Below are 10,246 nucleotides of genomic sequence, written 5' to 3' on the forward strand. Positions count from 1 at the left end.
CTTGAAACTAGCTCTTGTAGACCAGGCTGGTCTCGAACTCACATAGATCCGCCTGCCTCTGCCTCCCGAGTGCTGGGATTAAAGGAGTGTGCCACCACTGCCCGGCAAGGAAGTATTTCTTTAAATTCTTCAGGGAATAAAATATTAGAAATACTATGTTACAACAAGGTTTTCTTTCAAGTGTGATGAATCACATACTCTTTCTTTCTTTTTCTTTCTTTCTTTCTTTCTTTCTTTCTTTCTTTCTTTCTTTCTTTCTTTCTTTTTTTGGTTTTTCAAGACAGGGTTTCTCTTTGTAGACCACACTGGCCTTGAACTCACAGAGATCCACCTACCTCTGCCTCCCAAGTGCTGGGATTAAGGGCTTCCATCAACACACACCTTTCAATCCCATAGCTTCTTAAATTAAAAAAAAATATATCAGCAGTAATTTCCTTAATTTTTCTGACACTATAATATTGTGTCCATACAGCTGCAAATAGGTCTGCTACCGACTTGTTTTCCATGACCTGATTTACTTTAGGCCAGATAAATTAATCCAAAATCAGGTCAAGTGCATGTACACTATTAACTTTTTAAGTTGTGTGAATAGTAAAGCAAAATCTCTCAATATTAAATTTAAAACTAAATTTAAAAATTGAACACAAGGATGCAGTGTATAGTGCCTGCCTAAAATGTATGAAGCCTTGAGTTAGATCACTAACAAAAGGAAAACAATACCAAAAATTAAATATAAATAAGAGAAAAAAAAGGAGAGGGAAATTCCAATTATATGGTCCCGACTGGCCTAGAACTCTCTTTGGAGACCGAGTGGCCTTGAGCAAACAGAGATCCACCCGCCTGTCTCTGCTGGAATTAAAGGTCTGTGGCACTCTGCCTGGCTTTTAAAAAGATTTCAGACGGTCTCTGCTATGTAGCCCTGGCTGGCTTCAAACTCCCCACAAGTTTCCTGTCTCGGCTCCCCGAGTGTTAATTATTACAGGTGTGTGCTGCCATACCCAGCTTCTGACCAGTCACCCTCAGTAAAATACTAAGGGCAAAAAGAACTGCAAAGTTTAAAAATCACTACTTACTGTTCCCAGTAATTATCATTAGTAACAGTTTAATATGGTCATTATGTGTACACAGGATGCTATAACAAGCCAAATACAAAATTCTGTCACATCAGGGTTCCCAAAGTGACTCAGCGGGTAAAAGTATTTACTGTGCACATCTGATAACCTGAGTTCAATCCCTAGATCACATAATAGGAGAACTGACTCTAGAAGTTTGCTCTCTGACCTCCATACAAGTACTATGGCATGTAAGTGGCCTCTCCCCCAACCTACTAATAATAATAAAAACTAATTTTTAAATTATGTTTTGCTAAATTTAAAGTAAAGTTATCCATATAAACTTATAAATTATTTTCCTGGCTGTGCAATGACAGTGCCCATCAGCAATGAACATAGTTAACACTCAGAAAGTCTAAGTATTTATGTTGTATTAAAAAAACTAAGTTGGGGCTGGAGAGATGGTTCAGCGGTTAAGAGCACTGCCTGCTCTTCCAAAGGTCCTGAGTTCAATTCCCGGCAACCACATGGTGGTTCACAACCATCTGTAATGAGGTCTGGTGCCCTCTTCTGGCCTGCAGGCATACAGGCAAAACAGAATATTGTATACATAATAAATAAATATTTTTAAAAAAAACTAAGAGTCTTATGAGAAATGAATTATTTAACTTAATTTAGTTTAATTCTTTAAAGTACACAATGAATCTCAGTCACTTTCCTGTGCAGAAAAAAAAGTGCTCAAAGATGTTGGGTTTACATAAGAGGAACAAAAGAGCTAGATAGAAACAGTTCCCAATAGTCAAATCTAAAATAACTAGGGCATACAAAGAAAAGTCAAAACCTATCATACTACATTTAACAAGTTTTTAAAAAAGTTTATTATACATATTTAAGGAATACAAAATGTTTTGATAAACAAATTAATTTATTCATACCTTCCATAATTATTTTTTGCAGCGTGGTTAAGAGGGCCTAAAATCTACTCATTTAGCAAATTTCCAATATACAATATTAACTATATTTCTGTTATATATTGACTTAAGATTTACTAATTCTACTTCACTGTACCTTTTACACCAACATCTCCATTTCCTTTGCCTCTGTGCCATTACCTATTTCTTGACATTTTGCTTCTTTTAGATTTGTCAGAAAAGTGGTGTCATACATGACTTACTTTACTATGAACAATACTAGTAAGTAATAATTATTTAATGCATCAATGAGGAGAGACTATTATACTATTCCATTTACTAAGTGTAGATGAAACAATTTGAAATTTTTCTCCAGTCAGCAACTGTTAGTGTAACAAAAGATGGTGATAGGGTTTGTGATGGTTTAAGAATGGTATCAACAGCTTCATATGCTTGGACATGTGAGTCACCAGGAACAGAATGGTTTAGGAAGAATTAGGAAGAATGGCCTTGTTGGAGTAGGTATGACCTTAGAAAAGGTGCATGACTAGGAGTGAGCTTTGAAGATTCAAGTTTGTGTGTGTCTCCCTTTCTTCCCCTCCCCCTTTTTAAGCCTGCAACTTGTGGATCAGATATGAGATCTTAGCTTCCACACATCATTCCCACCCACCTGCTGCCATCCTCCCAGTCACAATGATAAGGAACTAACCCTTGAAACTGTAAGCTAGTTCCCAGTTCAATACTTCCTTCTGTAAGTTGTCTTAGTCAAGGTATCTCTTCACAGCAATAAACCGTAACTAAGACAACGTTCAATACTAGATGCAAACAAGTTAAAAGATACAAAGCAGAATAAGATATTCACAAAGTGTCAGAAAAGACCTAATTAGATTATAAAAGGAAAAAAATGTGTTTTTGTTTTGAACAAAGCTCATGATCCTAACTTTTGTTAGTTGTTTAAACAATATTAAAGGCCAAGAATGCATATACAGGGCCCTAGATTCAATCCCCCATACTATGGAAAAGTAGGTGGAGGTATAAATGAAAATACATTAAAAGTGGAATAACCAGAAAATATACAGCTTCAAATGCAAACAAAGACAATTATCATCAAGCAAGGTCTGCAAAATGAAAAAAAAGTTTAACCTAAATCTAATCCAGAATATAGATTTATTAATTTACAGACTCCTAAGCCAATAGTGAAGCAAATTAAATATCAAGGAGATTATAGAGAACTTCTAAATGTAGAACAGCCCTAAAGACAAATAACACAGTCACCTAATAAGTGAAAGGGATTATTTTAAATAAGAATCTATTTAAATAAGGTATACTTAAGAACTAAATATACCAAGATGATAAAAGGCTATAGTTGGAAGGTGTGGGGAAAGGAATTAAAAGACATTTTGAAAACTTCTGATAAAAACAGAATATGAATTAGACATTTACATGAGACTGTTATGACCTCAGCTAATATTACACATTCTAATCTAAGTCCATCCATTTTTCCTGCAAATTTTTATTACGTTTTCCTTTATAGCTGAATAGTATTCCACTTTATACACACACACACACCCCAAACACCCATTCATCTTTTGATGGACAACCAGGCTTATTCCAAACCCTTTGCTACAGTAAATACAGCAGGCTATGGGGCACAAATATCTGCATAGCAGGGAGTACTTTGTGTATGTGCAAGAGTGAGACAAGTAGGTCATACAGTGGTTCTACTTTTAATTTTTTGAGAAATCTACTGAACTACAACTAAACATTAAAAAAAATTACCCTCAATTTTAAAAAAAGGACACAAGACTCAATTAGACATTTCTCAAAACATAGACAAGTGGAGCTAGGGAAATAGCCATATGAGTGTAACCACCTAAGATCAATTCCAGCATCTACATAAAAGCTGACAGGTAATACATGCTTGGAATCCTAGCACTGGAAAAGTAGAGAAGGAGGATTCCTGGGCCTTGCTGGCCAGTAGAAGTTTAGCTGGATCTGAGAACTCTAGTTTGAGTGAGCTACAGTCTCAAAAAAAAAAAAACAAAAAAACAAGGTAGGGAACAACAGAGAAGATACCTAATACAATCTTCAGGCATCCATAAGTACATGCATACATACCCACATGAAAACAAACACATGATACACACAACTAGTAAGCAAACGCAGAGTTTTCTAATTCAGTAGTCATTATAGAAATGAAGATAAAAGCATAACTATTTCATAGCTATTATGGTAACTTTTTTTTGAAACAGGATCTCACTATGTATCCTCGACTGGCCTTCAACTCACTTTGTAGACTATGTAGACCAGGCTGACCTCAAATTCAGAGATTTGCCAGCCTCTGCCTCTCAACTTCTGGGATTAAAAGTATGCGCCAACACACCTAGCCTACAGAAGCTTCTGTCTAATTAGTAAATGGGGGAAATTGATACAGCCTGCACTGCTGCTAAGAATCTAAAATGGAATGCAAAATAGTTTGCTATTACTGAAAAAGCTGGACAATGATCTGACTCTAAGTAAGAACTGGGGAAAAAAGAGAAAGAGATTCAAAAAGACAGGCTCACAGAAGAATCCCTGACTTTAAAATGTTCAATCTGAGGATGCCATGAAAGCAACTGGAACTTAGTATTTTACATGTTGGTCTTTATCTGGGCTAGCAATATGTGGCAGAAGACTATTATAAGGCAGAATAGCAACAAGTCTCAGCTCGCAAACAACCTCTTGATTGTAAGTTTGAACAACCAATATTCTAGAGCATAGAAAAGTGATTTTTAATTATATATATATATATAGATAGCTATACATACTTTTCTTAAGATGGTATATTTAAAAAAAAATTTACAGGTATCATGTGAGAAATACTACCACGATGGCTTGCTGATAACTTCTCAATAAAAAAATTAAAGATTGAGTGGTGATTTGAAGGAAAAAAAAAAAGGGTCCCAAAAGTGGCTCTCCTACACACACCGCTCCGTGACAACATTTCTTTGTATGTAGCCCTGGCTGTCCTGAAACTTGCTCCATAGACTAGGGCTGGTCTTAAACTCAAGAGATCCACCTGCCTCTGTGTCCCACCTACCACTTTAGGCTTTAGGAGGTGTGGTTTTGCTGGAGCAGGTATGGCCCAGGTGGATGAAGTGTGTCACTGTGGGGGTGGGTTTTGAACATCTCTCATATATGTTCAAGCCAAGTGCAGTGTCTTAGACCATTTCTTGTTACCTGCACAAGATGTATTAACCCTCAGCTACCTCAGCAGCACCATTTCTGCCTGTACACTACCATGACTCTCTATGATGACAACTGACTGAACCTCTGAACTGTAAGTTAGCCCCAATTAAATGTTGTCATGGTGTCTCTTCATAGCAACAGAAACCCTAAGACATGAGCCCTCTAATGACAAACGAATGATAAAATAATCACCAATAGTAGAGCTTTACTTACCCGTTTGGGGCCACTAAAAATCTTTCTGGTATTTTCCTTGGATTTATCTCCTTGTTTATTTATGGGCTTCTTCACACTCTCAGGCACACCAGGCAAGTCCTCTGTAAAATCCAAGTTTTCTGAAATGGTAATCAAAACTAGCTAGCTTTCCAGTATTTCAAGTTATCAGAAAACTTAAGGCCATTTTTTAAACATATTGGGGGTAGGGGTGTGAATGAAAGATTAAAAGGAATAATGGAAAACCTACCTGTTACACATGTATTCTAGTTTTATTTTGTGTTAAAAGAAAAGTCAAATATTTTCTCTTTCACTAAGAATGGTCCTTTGTAGCTAGCCCAGGCTGGTCTGGAATTCACTATACATCCCAAACTGGCCTCAAATTCACGGCAATATCCCTGCTGCATTCAGACTCCCAAATACTGAAATTACAGTCATGCAACACCATGCCTGGCTTAAAACTTTTTCCAAAATAACTGCATGATATATACAGATGCTAGATATATAATTTATACAAACTCATATAAATATCAAATATTATCTAAGTTTTACATTTTTCTATATTTTAAGTTCATGAAATTATATTGCCTTAAAACAATACTTGCTGGAAGCCAATTAGGTGGATGTAAAAGAGCCAGAATCCAAATCCAGGTGGTCTGCCCTCAACGCTGCATGCTTCCAATACCCACGGTAATAGTTCCAGTGCCCATTTGTAATAGTTGGGGGTATAAAGTGCTTTGATGAAAGATAAGTAACTTTTGGTGTGGCTCTAAAAAGTCAAAGACATTGTTCAAGCTGTGTAAGAGGCTGCTGACTTCTACAAAGATAACCATTTTTTAATTTTTTAGATTAATTTTATGCATTTCAGTGTTTTACATACATGCATGGATGTGAACCACATGCTTGCCTGGGAGCCTGCAGAAATGAAAAGGCATCAGATTCCCCTGTGAACCACAAAATGGGTGCTAGGAATTGAAACCAGGCCCTCTGCAAGAACAAACTTAACTATTAAGCCATCTCTCTAGTCCCATAAAGGAATAAATTTTAAAATGCAAAATCTTTGGGTGTGGTGCAACAGGCCTATAATCCCAGCACTTGGAGGGTTGAGTCAGGAGGAAAATAAAATAACAAAGATCCCTGGCTAGTACAATGCAATTCAATGACTTAAGAGTCTTCACATGAAACTACTAAAGAATTAGATTACTTCCTCAAAGGTTACAAACATTTTCTTCTAACAAAGAAAAAGAAAGTGAAGACATTTCTCCACCTCAACTTTCTTTTTTAAATATTTATTTATTAATCATGTATACAGCATTCTGTTTGCATGTACGCTGCAGGCCAGAAGAGGGCACCAGATCTCATTATAGATGGTTGTGAGCCACCATGTGGTTACTGGGAATTGAACTCAGGACCTCAGGAAGGGCAGTCAGTGTTCTTAACCTCTGAGCTATCTCTCTCTCCAGCCCCTCCACCTCAACTTTTAAAATTGATTACTGGTTTACACATTATATCAAGATTCAATTGCAACTTGGTATTTCTCATCCAAGTGGTCTCTAGTTTTAAAACATTCAATGCCAACTTCATTTCTCAAAGTAAGCCTATTTTTCACATTTAAGAATTAAAGTTGTATTATTCCAAGATGTAAAAACAGATTCTAAACTGCAAATAAGAAAAATTACTTCCTATATAACTGAGCCTAAATGCCAAATAAACTGCAGCAGGACATGAGTGCAGGTACTGCACAGCATTATGTCTCCGATCTAGTAAAGCTGCTGCAAACTGTGATCTTCTCAAGAAGCTGATGACAACACTGGATAAACGTTGACTATACTTCTTTGGAGAGTAAAGAGGCTCTCGAAGCTCCTGCTTTAATTCCAGTTTAAAACAAAGGGTGAATCTCATCTGAGCTGAGGACGTAACTCAGTGGTAGAGCCTATCTCTCCTGTACAAATCACCCCCAACAACAGAAATAGTAATTCTAATCAAGCAAACTATTTCTAGGTCGAAAAAGAGCTAAGTAGCAGGTAATGTCAAATATGATATACTGTATTTAAGAATTTAAACTCACAAATACAATGGAAATTCTAATTCACCACAATTACAAACTTAGCAGGACAAAGATTTTTTTTTAAACAATTGAACCAATATAGAAAAGATTTGATTGAAAAGACCAGTAGCTTTCAGAAGTTCTTCCTCACTAAATAGTGAATCCTCTACACACAGCCCTTGTCAAATAAAGGCTTAATTATAGCAGAGCTACCTAGTGTATTTGTATCTATCTCTCACTAGAGATTCAACTCCTCAGAGAACCTTATCATTGGGCCTACAATCTATAGAGACAAATTTTTATTATTAAAAGAAAATATTTACCTTGTACTTTTCAATCTTCTGTTTTATTTTTTCCAGACAAGATTCCTATGTAGCCCTAGCTGTCCTGGAACTCACTCTGTACACCAGGCTGGCCTCCAACTCACAGAGAGTCGCCTGCCCAGCGTACTTCTCAATCTTATGAAATCACAATTTAAGAGTTTGAGAATGTTTCCAAAAAAAAAAAAAAAATTTTTTTTTTAGTTTTGTGCTACTTACAAAGGGTTTAATTAATTTCTTTTGAGTACTTTCCTTATTAAAACCATCTGTTACCACTACAGTTCTAAATGTCCAAAATCTATCCGTATGCCTCCACTACATTTGGATTTTCAAACCTAAACCAAGAAGTTTGATATCTCTGTCCCAAAGACTGAACAGTTTAAAATTCTCACATAAATTTACAGGTGCAGGCCCAGGGTTATATTTCAGTGGGAGAACTTGCCTATTATGTGTGAGGCCCTAGTTTGGAAACCAATCTGAAATCAAAAGCCTTAAATGCTAGTCACTGATGTAAAACATGTAAGACTCCCAGTCTACCATAATTTAAGATCTAAAAATTTACATGTAAAATACTATAGCTTTGCATAATGCAATGTACAGGTTCTAAAAAGATACTTCTACTAAAGTGTAATATAACACTAAGGCTAGAGAGATGGCTCAGTGATAAGAGAATTTGCAGCTCTCCCAAAGGATCTGAGTTCGGTTTTTGGCATCAAGGTCAGACAGCTTACATCCCTAACTCCAGCTCTAGGGTACCCGTGTCTCTCTGGTCTCAGAGGGTATTTGCATTCACATGCATATACACACATGTAGGCATATGCCTACATATAATTAAAAATAAATCTCTCTCTCTCTCTCTCTCTCTCTCTCTCTCTATATATATATATATATATATATATATATCAAACTAATACTAAGAATCTAGGGAAGAATTAGACTTTGATTAAAGCCTGAAAAGAAATCATCTATTAAATACATATTATCCTATTATATACACATCTTACAGTTCTTACCTGCATTATTAGTACTAGGCTGACTATCCTGGGAATTATCGCTGCTTTCAGGGGGAGGCTGCAGGGAAAGTGACGGAGTTGTTTTAGTTCTTTTTTTGTCTTTCTTTCTTTCCATTTGACAGTCGTCGTCATCATCTTCTTCACTTTCACTGAGATCGTCAAAGCCAAAATATTTAATTTTGTAATTAGAACTTCCAGAACCACCTTCATCACCTCCTGTCTCATCATGATCTTCAAAACCAAAAAATTCAAGTTTAACATCCTTTTTGGATTTAGTATTACTAGGTCGAAATCTAGTAGTGGTCTTGGAAGTCGCAATGTCTGCCTTTTTCCTGAGCCGGCCAGCCTCTCCTAAGTCTGCAGGAGTGGCTGTCGTGAACTCATCCATACTCCGTTCCATTGTATCCTGGATGGTAACATTACAAACTGACAAGCAAGATGGATGTAAAACAGTGTAATCTCTAGTCCGTCCGACTGTTCCTCTAAAACTGGTCCCACAACTTACACCGCCTTTCTTTGCCTGATTCAGGCCATCTTTACTCGATTCACTGTTTGCTTTGGCTAAGGCCTGACTGGTGCCATCCATTAGCTTATCGAAATTTGATGCTCCCTGTGAGGATTTCGCTTTATTGGCCCTACAGTACGTCCTACAGTTGCTTGGCCTAAGAACACTTTGTATGATATCTTCTTCAATGGCTTCATTTATATTTTCTAATCGGTTTTTTAAATCCTCATCCTTCACCTCCAAAAGAGAATCACTATCCAAATTCATAATACAGTCTTCTGATCTGGTATCTTCAAAATCATTATCCCACTCATATAAACCAGTTCTTAAAGGTCCTTTGACTGGGCAACTTTCAGTCGGAGACTCTGATCTTTTCCCAGACTGGACATTCCAAGTATCATTTGTTTCCTTAATTTCATCAGCTTTATATTCAGAAGCCACTGCTGTTTCTGCGTTGGGTTTCTTAGTACTATCTTCAGCATTTTTATGAAAATGGTGACTATTTTTTTCATGTTCTTCACTAAAATTCTCCACTTTATCTATAAAAATAAAAAATATGACAGGTTAAAAACATAAATGTCATCAGTTATGCAAACTAACAAGGCTCTCTGAACAATCTTGAAATAGCTGCAACAATTTCAAATAGTAAAAAAAAGAAAAAAGGTTTACACACATGACATTTGCTCTCCTACTGTCAATATATTATTAGCCTGTCCCAAAACACCCAAGCCACTTAAAACGGTCATGCTGAATTGAGAAGAAATCCTAGCATTATTAAGAAGCTGAATCAAGGCCAAGCAGTGGTGGCACAAGCTTTTAATCCCAGCACTTGGGAAGCAGAGCAGGCAGATCTTGCAGTTCAAGGTCAGCCTGGTTTACAGAATTCCAGGAAAGCCAATGCTATACTGAAAAACCCTGACACAAGAAAAAGGGGGAGAGGGGGAGAGAGGGAGAGAGAGA

General features: G+C 36.7%; 1 protein-coding gene across 5 annotated transcripts in view; it reads right to left on the reverse strand.

Annotated features, from left to right (window-relative positions):
- Positions 1–10,246, reverse strand: part of Wapl (WAPL cohesin release factor) — a 69,475-nt gene that overhangs the window by 39,931 nt on the left and 19,298 nt on the right. For 3 of the 5 annotated variants that reach the window (XM_013346849.2, XM_026779667.1, XM_013346847.2), the window contains 2 exons: positions 8,782–9,825; positions 5,405–5,523 (listed from right to left, as the gene is read on the reverse strand). In XM_013346849.2, the coding sequence (XP_013202303.1) occupies positions 5,405–5,523; positions 8,782–9,825 (1,163 nt within the window). The remainder of the gene's footprint in view (positions 1–5,404; positions 5,524–8,781; positions 9,826–10,246) is intronic. The other 2 variants (XM_013346851.2, XM_013346848.2) reach the window with 1 other exon arrangement.

The sequence above is a fragment of the Microtus ochrogaster genome, chromosome 6 (assembly GCF_000317375.1).
Source record: "Microtus ochrogaster isolate Prairie Vole_2 chromosome 6, MicOch1.0, whole genome shotgun sequence".
Taxonomy (NCBI): Eukaryota; Metazoa; Chordata; class Mammalia; order Rodentia; family Cricetidae; genus Microtus; species Microtus ochrogaster.